General features: G+C 36.9%; 1 protein-coding gene across 1 annotated transcript in view; it reads left to right on the top strand.

Moving 5' to 3' along the window:
- The window catches only part of CNTN1 (contactin 1), a 244,612-nt gene that overhangs the window by 139,579 nt on the left and 86,661 nt on the right, over positions 1-18,372 (top strand). Inside the window, exon 4 of the mRNA XM_055809008.1 lies at positions 14,394-14,523. Coding sequence (XP_055664983.1) covers positions 14,412-14,523 — 112 coding nt within the window. The 5' untranslated portion in view covers positions 14,394-14,411. The remainder of the gene's footprint in view (positions 1-14,393; positions 14,524-18,372) is intronic.

Here is an 18,372-nt window from a genome sequence, read left to right as displayed (position 1 = left end):
CTGATTTCTAATGAGCAAATTCACATAGCTGTACTTAGTCATTTAATCCCTCAGGGTCACACAGTTCTTTTAGCCACAGCATTGTCCTGGAAACCCCGGTTAAATGGCTTGTCCACTGTATCCCCTAGATGCTTTTCAGAGTTGCTGCTATCCAGAGCACACCAATTCTGGTTTATGACCTCCATAATTTATTCCTTTCTGCGCTGAATGCCGTGGTTTTCTAAGCATTGAAGAGCACTGTGGCTGCTTTGTTCTTATTGTTAATTGTGTGTGTGGGTTTTGTTAAAACCAGACTTTTTTCATTTGCAATTATAGCAGGACTGATTTTACATTTATTCCCAAATAATAAATGGTATCAAGCGGAACAGGTCAAAAAACTCCTGTGAAATGTAATTTCCTTTTCCGTCTTCTTCCTTTGGTGTTACTAGATGGGAAATACCCAAGACTTCAGAGCTTTGGCTGTAGCATGCACTTGTGTGCCTGCCTGGTAGCACGAACGTCAATAAAGTTCTGAAAGGGAGGACATGAGAAAGGAAGTTTCCTGCATCAAAATGACCCTAAAATGCCGTCTCAAAAAGACAGTCATTAAAGTGTCTTCTTGAATTGAAAGAGACTTTTACAATGCCTGCTGTAAGAGCCTAACAAGAACTGTCAGACTTCTTCCACCTTAGTATTCTTTTAATATCTATCCTGTGTCTGTTGGGAATTGGGAAGAGCAGTGGGTTATATACCACATAGAAAGTGAAAAATGAAATCTGCAGAATCAGTAACAACATGCTTGTGTTTTAAATACTAAATAAACCTTTAGAACCATCTTCAAGATATGTATTTGGGTTTGGATACAAAGCTGTTCAAAATATCTTCAAAATACATACAGATTTTAGTCAAATTCATTAAATTGTTTCACAACAGCAGGTAATCATTTGCAGATAATCCTTCAAATTTAAAAGAATTGATTACTTGATAATGTGATGCCAATGTGAAGATTTAACTGATTTGGTATTTTGTTTTATTATTTTGACACTAGCTTGTTTATGTAGCTTTGATTTCCAAATATATTGCTTTGCTTAGTTTAGTATTAATAACTGTAGATCTTTATGGTTTTTACATTTTATTTTAGCTAAGTGGTTTAAATCAAATTTATGGGACATAGGATGTGTCACACATTTCAGAACATAATGGAGACCCAGACCTTTTGATATGGGTCACTTAAGACTATTACCTGACCATTTCTCTCCATATTTAATTCAAATGCATTTGGTTTACATTGTAGGTTCACAGTCTTTGCCATATAAATGTGAACTGCTAAATGCAAGCATTTTTATTAAGAACACTAAAAGTGTGTTAGAACAAATAATTTTTAGATGTGCTATGAAGCATAATATAGTAGTGGTAAAAACATATGAGCAATTAATGAAATAATCTGACCTATTATATGTTATAGACATAGCACTGTATTATTTTGTGAATAGTAATCTTGGACATTAGTAGCTGGTTTCTTTAAACTCTGTCCTGCAAAACACAGATCAAGACAGAGGAAGATTAATGGTAAACAAAGAAAAAAACCCGTGCTTTCTCTGTTTTTCTCTTCAGTCTAATTGCTTTTCTTCTGATAAGACATGTAGGCAAGAATAAAGCATTTTCCCCACGTTATTTATTGGAAGAGTATAGCAGTGTGCCGTAAATAACCTCCTCAACTGTAATCTCAAGTGTCAAGTATGAAAACTAGGTGGAGAGAGTTTTTCTTTTTGTCTATGTCAATAAATCCATTCTCGACCATGTTACAGTAGTTACAGGCAGAGGGGCTTTGCCCATGTCAAACAGGAGAAATTTAGCATTTATTCAATTCTCGCATACAACAGAGGTACATTAATGTACATTATTTATCACTTTATTGCTGATGCTTGGACTGTCATTTGCTCTTTTCCATCCACAATAAATATCCATAGAATTCAGCTTATTTGATTATTGTAAACGATTGGGTAGTCTGCTCACACCAAGCAAATAGGCACTGCAGTGCTACGATACAGGAAAAAGCAGGAAGGAAGCTTCATTGTTGGGGTAGGTCTTAAAGCTGTCTTTGGTATGGGCTGTATTAGGGGAGCTGGTGCCTCCTGGAGCGAAGGTTGCTGCACGTCTTCTGAAGCTCATCTCTTCATAAAAATCACGTAACACTTTATTCCCATAGAAAACCTGACATACCTCTCAAACATTGAGCTTTTAACATTTTTTATGTCCTGGTATCTGATCTTAATTCTGTTTCTAATCTAAGAAAGTGTAAAGCCAGAGTAAAATTTGAAAAGTAACAGCTTTGAAATGCACATATCAAAATGATCACACAGAAATTATTCCTGATTTCCTGGACCTGAGGTACTAAATCATCATATTATTTCCTTTGTTCCACTGTGCTTCTATTTCAATCCTTTAGCCCCATATGCCATACTGACAAAGGACTGTATGCTCCTGTCTCTCTTTGTCATCTTGTTTCTGCTGAAGAGTCCAAAGAATGATTTGCAAAAATTTGGACTTTAGGTCCAGTGACAGCTCACAAATACTGAAATTTTAGCTCTTCAAAGTTGCCAATGCGTTTCTGTGATTACTATAAAAGAAAAGCTAAATTGCAGCATTAAAATAAACTATCAACTCAAATAGTTATGTAAGATGCCGTCTCTCAGTTAATACTGACTTACTGTCAAATTTCAATATTAGAAAAGGAATTTTCAGTTATACCACCAGCACAGCAGCTATCTGTGCTTCACAGCTCTGTGTTAATGAGAAGAAAAAGGTGATCTGCAAAACTGCATTGCAAAATGCCTGGTGAGTTTAATTATGTATATCAAGTATTTTGCAGTCATTGCCCCCATTAAAAGATTTTTTTTCATATTGTTGGTTCTGTAATGAGAATTAGATTTTTTTTTAATCAAAAGGAGACCCCCGAAGTTCTCAGAATGTTTCAGAACTTAATTAATATTACAGTACAAATGTTGTAAGTTTAAAAAATAATTTATTGTAACATTTTGAGAAACAGAAAGACCAAATGATCAAATTTGTGTTGCCATAATAATTCATTTGATAGATGCATTAGCAGACCACAGAATGTGATACACAGCAATTTTTGGTAGTTATTAATAGCAGCATCTTTCACATTGCCTTTTAAAATGTACTAATAATGCATGCTGGACTATGTTCTCATTGTATCTTCATCAGTATAAAGCCACAGTGATGCCAATGAAGATAATGATGCTATTTCAATTTCTGATATTGGTTACTGTGAGTAAGATTTTGTCTGTTCTCTTGTCATCACAGCTGTACATCAGGGAGGTAATTTTATAAATTTGTTTTCCAGGTATATTGTATGTGTTACATGCCCCTCCAGTTAAATTAGTTCAATTGAATATCTGAGGCAATTAAGTTGAGCACTTGGAGGAAGAGTTCAGAGAAGAAGGATAAAGGCAAGCACAGTAGAAAGTATGTGTAAAAGTTAACAGATTAAAGCATCTGTGGTTGATTTTCTTTGAAGACATTAATGTGTGGGTGTTCCTAATTGTAGATGCAGTAACATACCACCTAAGGTATCAGAACATATACTGATTACTTGGCTTTTACTGGGTAGAACAAGGTCTGCAGGTGGTGACGTGCTTTCCCTTTCCTTACATAACAAGTGTATATTGCCCTTCAGTTGTGGGGCCAGGCAATGAAAAATCAGAACGGTTACTATTGTGTGAGTACTTAACAGTACAATTTAAATGGCAAACCTTGTTTGTCAAATACTTTTGATTATATATAACCCCCAAATAAACCTAATTTAATTGAAAAATTAAAATATAATAATAATTCTATTTTTTTACCCAAAAGTTGGGCATCAAGAATTAGGAAGTATTACTCTTTGGCCAAACTATGAAAAATATAGGACATAATAGAGGAAAATATTAAAATTTAAGAAGATTTTGGTAAAGTCTGTTCAAGTTTTAGTAAGCAAATGAAACAGGCATTGTAATGTTTGAACTCTGTCGCTAAAAAATGGAGTAGTAAGCACATGAACCCCAACACAACTACATACCACATCTCATACTTTCAAATTAGAGATTTAATCAAAACAGGTAGGATGCATGTTTTGAAAATATTATCTCTTTCAGATATATTTTACTGTGGTTTTCTTTATACCTGTTTTGTCAGGAGCTCCTCAACAGGGAAAGCTCCTGTGTTGGAGACAGCATGTTCCTTGGTGTGACCACTTCCAGGTCCATATCAGAAATGCAATAATTAGAGAATAGCTGTGCGGGACCTGTAGGCAATTGTTTAATGGAGTCTGTGGGGACTCTGTTTTATTGCTTGGAAGAACATGGAGTTGCTACAGGATGTTACAGCACTACTTTGCAATCAACACCTTCTAAATGAGAAGGTTATTTTGATTTCTTGGCTTATTGCCATACCGAAATAGCATCTGTGAAAGAATACTCTCATATGTTATGTTCAACAGAATAGTTATCAACTAAAACATTTGTAATTATTTGAAATTAGTCTATTGGAATGGAATTATGCAACTTTGATAACCAAAGAGAAAATGGCTTTTTCTGTGTGTGGCTGATTTGCCTAAGCTGTATTTTTTTGCATATCAAAATGTATTTTTTTGTCACAACAATATGGAACTTGGAACAAGATCTCTACAATGCAGTTTTCAGTCCTGCAAATTGATGAGTGCTTCTTGTGGTTTTTCAGTAAGCGTTCATCTTATATTAAATGTTTGCAAGCACTTCAGTACATCAGGTCTTTGGCTTTCGTACACTGGCTTGTTTTTTTATTTCACTTTTTTCTTCTGATATTTAAGAGTAAAACACAAAGCAGAATGATTTGGATGTATAAAATCAACTGCTTCTCTCTTTTTGCTTTATTTATAGACCTGTTAATTGCTTAGAAGTTATTTTAAATGGTCTCTGGATTCAGTCATTAAACTGATCAGTCATACTCTTCATAATATAATTCTCATACTTTACTTTCTGTCTGAATAAACACCATTGTATTACAAAGTTAAAATACTGGCATTTTCAGATGTATTTTATTGCAGAGATAAAACATGCACTTGTGGAGCCAATACTGCACATCATTGTGGAAATTCAGGGTCAGCTGCATCTCACTGAACTTTTTGGTTGTTTTTGTTGGGGGTTGCCAAATCCAGCTGCTTGAGAGAGGCGAGGGCCCTCTTGTCCCCTTACCCATCCATTTTTCCACCTTTGTTCCTCCCCAGTCCACCTTGATTTAATCTAAGTGCAGTCAGGACATCAAAATTCTTTGATCAGTATGGGAAGATGTGATTTCTGGTGTCTTTCAGGAGTAGCAGTTCTGACACAGGGATTCCTCCAAAAGCTGTTCTGATGGTACCCATCCACGTGTCACACACCTTGCTGACTAAGTGTTAAGAGAGATTTTTGTAGATGCTGTGTTCTTCTGAGGCTGTACTGGGGTTGATAGAGAATACGTGCTTGGAAAGGATCAACAGATCATTAACAGGTGATAAACTAAGTTTTCAAGAAAAGTTTGGGGGTTGTGTTTTTTGGGTTTTGTTTTCAAATCTGAAGATTACAGAAACAATGCTTTAGTTACAGGGAAGGAAACCAATAGTAACCATCATTTGTCTTTTAAAATATTCAGAATACATCTAAGTTTACCTCATGAGTAAGTATCCTTGAAAAGCAGTCTCTAAACCACAGAGAATCTTTGAGATGGTGGATGGCTGCTCAAACCTGTAAAAAAATGCCCATGGACCTCACCAATAGCTATTCGGAAATGTGTAAGCTTAAAACCAAAAGCCACAAATAATGTATTATTCCAAAACCCACCAGCAAATTCTAGTAAACATTGAATTAATTTTCTTTTTTTTCTCCTTTTTGCAGCTGCTAGTCTGATTCAAACTGTTTATTCACAGGATGAAAGAGATGTTTTTAAGCATTCTCAACAGTTCCAAGTGATTGATGTAATTTTTTAAAAAAAGCTACTCTGATTTAAAGAGAGTTGCTAGGAAACATGCAGTTTGAAGATGAAATCTCCCACTGAGCTTCTCTTTGGCTGTACAATAGGAAGTATGTTATAGGGTGGCGCGTGTTACAGATTATATGGATAAACTGTTAAATTTTTATGTATATAAATACATCTGCTATGAACTCATTGAATACACAACTCATTCCCATATCTTAATTTATTGTTGAATAACAAGGTATTACTAAGTTCAAGAAAATGTGAAAATCAGATAGAAAATGCCAGGAGTGTGATAAAGATTTTCATATAATCTTGTTTCATTTTTTTGAAACATCAAATGATTTTTTTCTTAGAAATTGTTCTATTTAAGATTTAATTTCAAGATGATATTCTGAGTAGTCTGTTCTTTTCTTTTATGAACTTTAACAAAATTGAAACTCCGAAAGATGACAGCAATTATACACTTAATTTTAATGGAGAAGTTAATGGGGTTTGTCCCTTTAAAGTTGTTGGCTAAAGCAACCAAAAAGTCCTCTATTGTAGGAAAGAATGCCCAGTTTTAATAATGGGTATTTATTTGTATTCATGGCTGATTTTTTTTCATGCTGGGTTTTAGTCTTGGGTGTATTTGATTATCTTGGAGTCAAAGTTAAACTAATTAGGATTTAAGATCCGAATGGAAGCTACTTGTAAGAATAAGAAGAGAGCAGTATGTTGTTCTGTGTGGTGCTTGGTACTTGGCAGGGGGGTTATTGATTTTTGTTTGCTGAAAAATTTTATCAGGCGATCTTTAAGCAGCAAAGCCCTTAGAGCATGCTTTCAGAAAAGTGTGAGTAATGCCTGTGAGTTACGGTAGCAGTAAGTGGTCTTTTTCTTTATTTATTACCTTAGAAGAAAGAACAGCCAGTTGCTGATAGGGCAAACAGTGTGAATAGGGACTTGGAGGACTGACTGCCTGACCCTTTGCTGCTGACATGATGATTAAAGACAGTGTTTAAGTACCGCTAAGCAACACTTCATTATCTGAAGGTATTTCAAAACCCTTTTTGCAGCATAGTGACTCGAGAAAAGTAACCAAACTGTATTCATAATTAATAGTAATGCTGAATTGTTGATCTTACCACAAATGAGAAGATACTTAACCTTGCTAATATTTTTATAATAGCAATGCTGGATGACCCTTCATTACAGAGTTGTTGATTAACTGCAAGATGAGTTAGATGTGTGACTGCTGTAAAACCCTTGTACGGAAAAGAATTAATGTTCATTCATAATGAATCTGTGGATGCAAGTAAGAAAAATAAGACATCTCATTAGTTACATGAACTACTTGAGAGGACAAAATAACAGAAAGCCAAAATAAAGCATGAAAAAAATGAAAGTAGGAAGGATGATAATGTAGCAGGCAAGCAAAGTCAAGTCCCATAGGGCTTCTTAATTGCTTAACAAAAAAGCGAAAGTGCCTACTGAGCAACTGATGGAAGAAGTTACTGATTCTTGAGGTCTGAATTGTTTGATGTGTAAATATAAAGGAAGCAGGAGAGTTAAAGTCACAGTTTGATTAACTACTAGCATGTCGTCCTACTTGAAAAAATGATGCATTAGAAAATTGCCATGGAAAACTGACATCTTGTAACAGTAAGGTTGCCATTCAGACCCCTGGTACCTTATGGATCTTATAACAATCTTCTGCCAATTTATTTGGTGGTTTTGTTTCTTCTTATAGGTGCTGTTTTCTTGCTTTGTAGAATAGGCGCTATTGCTTTCAAGTGCAGAAGGCGTGGCTCAAAACATATCTAGAGAAGGAATTTATTGTCTTTTTGGTGCTTGATTATTGGAGAGAAGTCATAGTTTCCAAAGAAGGGGGCAGGGACGGGAGAAAAAGGGTAATGCTGAGCCAGAGTATATTGCAGGTCATCACTGTGCCAGGATGTTAGTTCTTGTAAGCATATAGACATGAGAGTTGAAGTGGAAAAGAAGGCACAAAGAGTAAATTTATAAATATTTGTAAAAGAATGGATGTAGAGGAATGAAGCTGGGTTAATTAACATTGATATTATACAGCTGTGGGCTGGCTTCCTGTTAAGTGGTTAAATAGCTCTAAGGGGAGCAGCCAATGAAGAGAGATCTGGAAGAAGCAAAGCTAGGAGAGAGAGTACCCTGGAGGCGGAGAGACAAGGAGAAGGCAGCAGAGGGACTGGCCTGAAGAGTATGAAGAAACAGCACAAACAGTAGATGGATCTTTGAGGCCTTGTGGGTGATTGGTGGCTGTGTCAGGGCAAGGCGTGGGAACTACTTATTGAAGTTAACTTGGTATGGGATGGTAAAAGCCTTGTTGCAGATGGCTGGTTTTGAGAGTGCTGCAACAAACGGGAGTTTTGTATTGCACTCTAAAGTTAAGGTTTCCCATTGAAATTTGGGCCAAGCCCTGTAACAACCCTGGAGTCCTCATCACCTCTGAGATGCTTGTTCTTCATGTTTCCAAGTCAATGTTTATTAAGCAAAAATACAGAGCTGGTTGAATTGTCCACTAATGGTAGAATCACTTGCTAATTTAGCCTGTCTAAATCTATTAATGAACTGATCTTGGGGTTTTTTTAATTTATTTTTTTAGCACCTGTAAGCAGTCGAAAAAAATCCTTTTGCGTGACTGGGGGCAGGGATAAGACTGCTCTTTTCTCCAGTTTAGTGGTGCACGTTACTGCACGTTGCCCTTGAAAGTATAAATTCTGTTCAAGAAGAGTTTTATTTATGGGTCAACAAATACAAGGGCTTCTTATATGGCTTTCATTCATGGAGAGAGTAGATATATTCTTTAAATAGAATGATGTGAAAAATACTAGAAGCACGACTGTTGGTGGCAGACTGTTTGGGCCAGTGGGCAGTATTGGGGTCGGTGGATTTGTACTTCTGTTTCCACTTGAACAAATCTGTCAAAAATGAAAGGTATCATTATAAAAAGCAAAGCTGATCAAAAGGAAATGAATTTCCTACAAGCCTTTGAGAAGGGAACCAAAGCCATTTTTGGACTTTAAGAGATAGCCATGAAGATGGTCAGAGGGCTGGAGCACCGCTCCTATGAAGACAGGCTGACAGAGTTGGGGTTGTTCAGCCTGAAGAAGCAAAAATAAGGTCTCTCCTCTGGGGAGACCTTATTAACAGCCTTCCAGTACCTAAAGGGGGCCTGCAAAAAAGTTGGAGAGGGACTTTTGACAAGGGCATGTAGTGATAGGACAGGGGGAATGGCTTTAAACTGGAAGAGGGTAGAATTAGATTAGGTATAGGGAAAAAATTCTTTACTATGAGGGCGTTGAGGCACTAAAACAGGTTTCCCAGAGAAGCTGTGGATGCCCCATCCCTGGAAGTGTTCAAGTCCAGGTTGGATGGGGCTTTGAGCAACCTGGTCTAGCGGAAGGTGTCCCTGCCTATGGCAGGGGGTTGGAACTAGAAGATCTTTAAGGTCCTTCCCAACCAAAATTTTTCTGTGATTCTATGACAGCAAATGCAAAACAGAACATCTAAAATCTTCTGTTGATGCAGCAGTGCTATAGGAGCAGGTCTGGCTTGGAAGTTTACTTACACTAATCCCAGACCATTGTAATAGGATAAATCTGTGCAGTGGCAAGGAACGTGACTGTCATCACCTTTCTGGTAATACGGAAGACTAGTAAATGCTAGTGGCTAAGGTATTGGTTTCAGAAGTAAATAAAGGGGTTGTGGGTGATGATTGAGAAGCCAGACTTTTGAAAAAGATTATTGGCCTTTCTAATGGTACAGTCTAACCTAGAATGCCAAAACTTATTGATTGATCACAAAATTAGATTGCAAAGACCAAATAGTAGAAAAGGACAAAGGGTCATGCCATACATAATATGCAGTGTACATCATTATGTTTGTTAAATTCAAAAGTTTCTTGGTAATTCTAAATACTGAGCAACTAATAAGATTTATGAGGAGTTAGTTATCATAGCACAATATGCCATACCTTTTAAGAAAATCATGATAATTATCAATTAGATGCTTAGTAAAATCACTAGAAGAACCTGAAGTAAAAACAAATACAAAATACTGATTAGGTTGAAGTATTGCGTGGCTCTGATTATAACTTGCCACTGTGTTAATTTACTAGTGAATTATTGCAATTTTATATATTCAAGTTTTGAAAAAGGGTGGAGAACCAGAGATTTCTTCTAGATCGTTGTATTTATTTATAGTCTAATCTGGACAGAATCTCTACCAATTCTAAAACTTGAATGTGGATACCAGGAAATGAGAATCATAACAAGCATCTAGATTTACCTCTTCTAGCTAAGTGTACCAAGCCAGAGCTCCTAAAGTCTTCCCTTTGTCTCCTCTCTGCCTGTTCAGCACCTGGGGCTCCTGAGGAGAGCCCTGAGTGGATGTCAGGGGCTGATGCAGCCATCATGCTGCTCCCTCTGAAAACCTCGGCCAGGGAGGTTCAGGGAAGATGCTGCTGTGGTAAACGTGGAAATTTACTGACAGAGGCAACTGCTGATCCTCATGCACCTTCATCTACCTACATCTCCACCTCCATCTCTTTCCCTCTGCCTTTCTTTCTGACTGCCCTTTTGGGTTGGTTTATAGCTTCCATCCTCCCACGCATCATTTGCCTGTTCTGTTTCTCTGTTTCCTTTTCACCCCTTAAACATCCCCCACTGTTGCTTTGCTTTCCTTTGTCTATTCCACCCCTTGATTTAAAATCTAGTACGTTTTGTAGCCTGTTTGCCCTGCTTTTGATGGTATGATCTTTGTTCAACTGACTCCCATTACCTGCTGTTTGTAAATTTTTTTCTGTCTGCACTATGAATGCTTTATGTCCTTGCAAAATAATGATGTCATCTGCATGTTTGGATTAAGTAGATCATAGCTGTAAAACGAGTGTCTTTTTCTCCTTAATAAAGGCCAAAGTGTGTGGTGAGGACCTGAAGAAAGCCACACAGAATACTGAGGAAAATGTAAAAAAATTCCTAAAGTACATTTTGAGAGATTAAAGATCCTTACAATTGGGTAGTACAGAAAGGCAGGTCTACCCTTGTGTCCTGAAAATATCTGTCATTCTAGTAAAGCATCATGAGACACTGCAAGCTTCCAGAAGAGTTCTAGGAGGTGTCTGTGTTCAAAATTGAATGTGCTTCCTATCCAGCAGCCAATGGCCTGGTTTCCCCCCCCCTCCCCCCCCCTTTTTTGGGAGGATTGCACTCCAGACAGCTCACCAGAAGGAGTTCTCTTGAATCTAGCAAGGCAAAGGCCCTGTAGTGATGACTGGCTCTTCTGGGAAACTGAGCAGTCAAAAGGGACCTAAATGTGTTAGTGCACATTAGATGGTAATTAAACTTGACACAGTTGCAGTTAAATGCCTGCTTATTTTATTATGTATTTTAAAAATGTCTTACTGTTTGCTAAAATTATGATGCTTCATTGTGAGGAAAGAAGGGTAGTATACTGTGTGGAGTAAAAGGAGTATGTCCAGGCATGCAATCGCTCTCTGTTTTTACAGGGGAGAAAAGTGAGTTGTACCAATGACTAGTCTTCTGTTCAGGAGTGATTTTTACTTAGGCAACAAGATCCTTCTCGGTCTGCAAAGAAAAAAAGGTAGAAAGCTGTAAAGCAAGTGAGGCAGTAGATGACGACGCATGAGCACTGCAGCCCACAGTGCTGCCTCCGGCGCAAGTGCTGCTACCTCAAATACGCCTGGACTCCTTGGGTAGCTGGGGGTAACATCACGTACAGCCACACCACTTCAGACATACAGATCAACCTGCATGCTGTCTCATCTCGTAGCAGGCAGTTCTGCCAAAATTCAGCAGAGCGATGTGAAACAGCCTCACTTCTCATCCACAAGCTGAGATGAATCAGGAGGGATGGATGTGCTATATATACAGAACCCACTCAGCCAAAACAACTGAGAGCAAGGAAAGGATTGTAATCCTGGCAGGGTGGATATTTTTGTATCTGAATAAAATGAGGTATTTATAGCATTTACTGACACAATTCTTATGTAGTGTAATTTGAACCAGTGTTCAAACCATTTTTTCTGAGCCAACGGAATAGGATTTTTGGAGAGCTAAAGGACATTGTAACTTTCCAAAATCGAACCTGCATTCTGCAGAAGAGAGGGAGGGGGGATCTTCTGTCTATGCCTGTAATGTCGGAGAGAGAACAGAGGTTGACTCTTAACAGTTTTCTCTGTCAATACATTTGAACACAGTTATTATCACCATGAGTTACTGTGTAATTACTGTTGTTCCCAACAGAGTTGCTATTTCATTGCTGTTTAATTATGTGCATTATCTCAGGGTAACTATGCAATTTAACTCGTGTCACTTCGAAATAAGTGTTCCAGGTGAGGCAGTGTCATAGCACAAGAAGCTTTGTAGCCAGGGGATGACTGCCGAAAAAGTATACAGGCATTTGTTGATCTAACCTACTGCTGTCTTTGGGAGGAATCACAGGGACTCAGTACTTCATATGTTGGTCACTTAAGGTAGATCCCTGAAATAGTTGTGAGTATCTTTTGACTGAGAGAGTCTAAAGAAACTTCAGTGCCAACAGAAGCTGGAGGGTAAAAGTATTTATTAAATTCTTCCCCCTGGATCCAGCTACAGTAAGCACACGCATTTATTGCCAACATATGAGCTTTTTTTTCCAGGGAGTATTTCTAAATGTATCTCAGTTCTGGGGATCACCCTTTAGCTCTTGTTTTGCTGAGCACTGTTTTCATGTAACAGCCATGATTTTAGGGTCTTTACAACTAATACATTTTTGACCTTTTTATTGAAGATTTAATCTGCTTAAAAAGGGAAGACTGTGAAGTGCAACAGCTCCTGTAATTCCTGAGCCAAAAGTTTGTGATATTTCTTGCCATTTTCCTAACGGTATGCAAAACACCCTATGAAACTCTTCTAAGGAAAGCTCACTGTTTGAGGCAGGTTCAAATAAACATCTTCTTAGCATTTTTCTGAGAAAGAGCAGACAAGTTTAAGTCCCTGATGGCTGAGACATGTTCCTAACCACCTCAAGGAGAGACGTGAGACACGTGCACTGAGACAGCCTGTCTTAAAATGCAAAGCTGTCCATTTCTTGGTGTTGGAAGTGGCAAAAAGAGCAGTTTCAAAACAAGTTCTAAAACTTTTGGATTTTGGAAAAAGGGAAGAATTTAATAACAATTCTGACCTGGAAAGAACAAGATTCTTGGTAAACGGTAGAAGCTGCTTATCGGAGTCGTTGGTACTTGGCATGGGAAACTGCAAATCAGTAGCACCAAAACTGCATCTTCCAAAAAGTGTCAATGCCATATTAGCATGCAACACATGCTAGGATGCATGTTGCTGAAGGGTATTCGAGTACGTATAAGCATATTTTACAATGAAATAGTAACAGAATGAATATACTGAGAGGAATGGATGGTACTGGCATGTGCCTGAGGTGCAACAATATTCTGTCAGTGATAAGCTGGAAGCCTTGCTTTGTGTGAAGGTTGTAACTTAACCGGTGCTACAGCAGAACAAATCAAGAGTAGTGTGAACAAGATGTAAAGGATGCGTTTATATATGCATGACAAGAAATCCATTAAACAAAATGGAGAACTGCACACTGCAAACATGATGCCCTATTACTCTAAAGAAATATGTAACAGCCACCAGCCAGAAATAAAACGCTAGCAAAATATTCTGATTGAATGAAGTAAAAAATGTTATGGAAGTATTCTGAAAAATGTTTTCTCACATCTTAGAATATTCAAAAGAAGATGCATGTTTCTTTAGCTTGGTTTTAGTATATATACAGGCAGCGTTTCTCTGAATAAATTATGAATATAATAATGATTATATTCAACTTTTAAAAGGAAACTCATAAAACTTAATACCGCCTTTCCAGAAGATCATGAATTCTATGTTAAAAGTTGTAAAGGAATGATACACTAGACAAAATAAATTAATCCTGAAAAAGATTAATGTAATTCAGTTGCACTGTAATTTTCTTTTTACAGACTTTGAAATCATTAATTGTAATGTAGTATTTACTGAGATGGAGGAGGATAGGACTGGACTTGCCTTATTTTATTGCAAATTATGTAATATTTTAATATTTCTAATAATGTGAAGTGTTCACAGAGAGGGGATCTGGTTTTGGAAGATGAGTCTAAAAGAGGATATTCAGTATTAACATTTACCATATTACTTACTATCACTGGAAAATATGAGTGCTCTTAAACGGTATGCTTTCTGAATAAATGAGATCATTAACTCGATCCAGCAAATTTGATAATGCATTTAGTATTCAAGAGACCCTATATTAACCTTAAGTATTCAGTTTAGACAGATAACCTGGCAGGTGCAATGTGATGTGAGATAAAGCCTTATGTCAGAATTATTCACTCCTTTTCCTTTGTCTGTAATCAGGTATTTTTAGCTCTCTGAATGCTGGTATTGCAAGGCACAATTCCTTTTGAGATAATTGCTGAACAGAAGATAACCATGTGGCTCTTCATCTATCATCTTATTACACCCTGGTTTATCTTCTGCCTGGCAGGTAAGATGACCTCCCATGTTAATTCATTTAACCATTGTCAGTCTTATGCATTCCAAGGTCAATTATGCTCTTTGTATGGCTTTAATTTATTTGTGCAAACACAACAAATTACTAGATGTGAATGATGAAACTATAAGGAAGCATACTTACTAGAATGAGTGCCATAATTAAAAGCTTGCAAAAAGACAGATCTGGACTTAGAATTTTTCTTTGTCTATTCTGATTTGGTATATAGAATTAATAATATCTCTAGATTATAAAAAATGTATCAACCATCTATTTGTGCATCAACATGATTAGAAGAATGGGAATATGCCCTTTAGAAGAGACACTAAAGACAAAATTCTATAGTATAGACACATCTAATATTCATAAAATTCTACCAGCACAATATAGTGGTGGTTTTCATGATACAGTGGGACAATACTGCATCTACTGACTTTAATTTTATGTCAAAAATTGTAAAACATTTCATAAATAGAGATGGAGCCTCAAATACTAAAACATTCAGGAGTCCTATTTCTAACACCTGAAATTAGAGAAGTTTGCAACTGAAATTTTGGTTCTTAGAGATAGGAGGAGTTTTTTGGAAAGTTAAAATTCAGGATTAAAATCTAGTTTCTGTTCCAGCTGTTCCAAACAACTTGGAGATTCATAAAGCCTGTTTCAGACTTCCATGCCAATTTAAATGAATGCTGGCTTTTAGTTGCTGTGATGAATTGGATTGCCAGCATAAGCAGAGCTCTTCTCAATAAAGAAGACTTTTTGCTTATGTACAGACTACATGAACTGAGATCAGAAAATGTAAAGAGCAGAATAATTAAGTTGTGCACACACAAAATATTGACTGAGGTTTGAAAAGTGCAGATGTTGTGTACTAGTGTTTTGGTTATTTTCAAGGTAGATTTTAGATCCTTCCCTGCCTTGAGGGGAATTTACTTATAAAGCTAGTTCTACTACATTTCATAAAACATTCTTGTATTTTGGGGGGGGTCTTTATGTAATTAATGAGTTCCTAATTGAAATGAGCTCTTTGTAGTCGTTCTTAATCTGGCCTACCATTTCAGTCATTGCCTCAATTTCACTACCATGAGACCATAGTGTTTGTATTACTGAGTCAAAAAAATCAAATTAATACTATGATGTAAAGCTCATTGCCTTTAAGAAATTAAGCCATAGCTCACAAGAGTGCCTTCTGGTTTAGTGACAACAATGTTTGGGTTTGAATGCAGTTCTTTACTCCATGTCTGGGTTTGTTGGAGAATGCGTGGATCCTTAATAAATATCAAGACCTTTAAAATGTTGTGATCTCATGCTTTCAACATATTTATTGTGTGTTTCAAGGGCTTTTTCTTTGTTAAAATCTGAGGGTTGCTGATAGCACCAAAACTGAAAATTAAAACTCACCACTTTAATTCAAAACTGGGCTTTTTCTAGGGGAAAAAAAGGAGGGGGGAAAAAAGGAAAAAAAAAAAAAAGAAAAAAAAGGAAAAAAAAGAAAAAGAAGGCTGTCAACTGCAATCAGTAATGTTACACGTGAGGTTTCAGTCTGGACATGTTGACATCAAACTAAATCATCAGCTGCAGTAGCCAGGCAAGTGCTGGACATTGGTTGATAAAAAAATTGAGTCAATCACTGAGAACAAATGTTCAGTTAATTTCTAGACAGGCAGGTCCAGATGATTAATGCTGTTACTTGTGTAATTGTACTTTTTACAACATACGGCATTATTTACCATTGCTAAAGAGAAATATGCATTTTCTTCTAAAATACACAGTGGATGAGTATATTCAATACCTGTTTACTTTGTCTGCCATGTCCCTGCTTGGATCTTAGAAGAGAATTTCAATCTACTGCAGAGTGTCTGACATTTGTAAATAAATAACCATAATGTGTTTTGTGATCATAATTCTCAGAAACCTGGAAGTGCCTTGTTTACCTTCTTGCGAGCCTGATAGAGATGTTTTGGCTTATTCCCAGACCATCTTGTTTCTGAGCGTGAGCTTCTCAGATACTAGTAGGTCCTCATTTCTGTGACACGTTAAAAACAGTATGAGATCTGCTTCTAAATATCAAATGGTTCCCAGACTTGCGATGCTGATAGGGAGCCTGACAACTTAGTGATAGTTAAGATAATGAATGAGGTGATGACTCTTTTGTTCAGCATCCATTAGCATTCAAGGTTAATCTAGCCATGTGCTGCTTCAACAGATCTTTGTCCCTCTCTCATGTGAAAATATGTAACAGGATACAAAGCTGTCAGGTAGATCAATAGTGATGAGAGTGATGCCAAATGACAGCCTTGAGCAGCTACTTTTGGCAGCGTTAAATGCCAGGGAAATAGAGAGGTGTACAGGAACAGAACGAGAAGGAGAAGGCTCATTAGAAAAATAAAGATGCTAATCAAAAATAATTTTGTATCGGTGTGCAATGGGAGTGACAGGCTGTTAAGGTTTTCCACCTGTTTCAGCTTCTTTCTGGCATGACCTTTAGAAAACTTTTCACTGAGATTTGCTATTGATGTTCACGTCACAATTTGTGATCTTTCTAGAATCAAGTTGATTCTTCTCCAGCAGAGGACTTGAACATGTGCTTGACATTGCATTTTTATTTTAGCTTGTTGATTTTGTTCAACTTGCACGCTTAAATTTTGTGATGGATTGGGTTCCTGAACGAATATGGGAGAGGCCTTTAATGAACTTAAATAAGTAGTTTCAATGCTGTCTCATTATTATTGGCTTTAAGCAAACAGTATTACCATTTTACTTTTCCTAAAGATGAAGTTAAAGATCTTAATATTTCCAGCAGAAGCTTTTGTAGCCATTCCTTATTAAAAGTGTTACCATCTTTCATTGAAAAGATATTTTCATTACAGTGGAATTATTATGCATTTATTCATCAAAAAAATACTGCTAACCGTCTTATAATCATCTTCAAAATTAATTGTTCTGTGAAGATGTTCTGAAGGGAAAATTCATACAGTTTTGCCCTTTTTTTTAAAGCAGAATGGTACTTTGTTTTTTAAAGTATGCAATCTGTAGGTCTTGAAGAGCATTCAAATCTTTCTCCCTTTATTTTTCAGCACTCCCTTCTAGTATGTGGAGGTTCGGTCTTCTGGTTTTGGAGCTTCGGATTTATTTACTACGGAGCTGAATGCATGTACAGAAGTGTTTGCAGGATTAGGACCTTAGGATACATCCACTGTAGTTTCCGAACATATGAATTTGTAGGCATATATAGCCCCCCATGTTTTACTGCCAGCCCTTCATTGTATTTCGGTAATATCCATCATCATTTCCTCTGTTAACTTCTTTCACATATAGTTCCTTATAGACATAATGTTTTTCTGATTGACATGTGCAGTAGTTTTATTCCCAGGAACTTTGTAGATTAAACCTGCACTTCAAGATTTATTATTTATAGATCCAAATGTGGTATCTGTGCTGGCAGTAAATGATATGTAGAGGTATTGCATCAAAAAAAAAAGTGTGGAAAGTTTGAAAAAGGAACCGATGAGTTATCTGGTATGGATATTACGCTCCTATATATATTGATAAAATCGCTGTTTCAATAACTTTCTGGATAAAGTTTAAGAACAAAAATATATATTTCTGTGACATCCACTAGAGGATGTTCGAATTTGGCTAAGAAGGAACAGGTACACTGTTATCTCTGGACATGTGGACAATAGCAGCTCTTTGGGCCTGACCTTCTCTGTGTTCTTTGAGTGTCTGAGCCCTGCAGCACAAGTAAGAAGCAGAAACTGCAGTTTCCGTTCTCTTGCTGCGCTGGAGTGGAATAATAATCCCTGTAGGGCAAAGACTGTTTTCTTAGTACTGCCTGACCAT

The sequence above is a fragment of the Falco peregrinus genome, chromosome 6 (genome assembly GCF_023634155.1).
Source record: "Falco peregrinus isolate bFalPer1 chromosome 6, bFalPer1.pri, whole genome shotgun sequence".
Lineage (NCBI taxonomy): Eukaryota > Metazoa > Chordata > Aves > Falconiformes > Falconidae > Falco > Falco peregrinus.
Note: the sequence above shows the minus strand (reverse complement) of the source record. Positions and strands in the feature narration are given on the sequence as shown.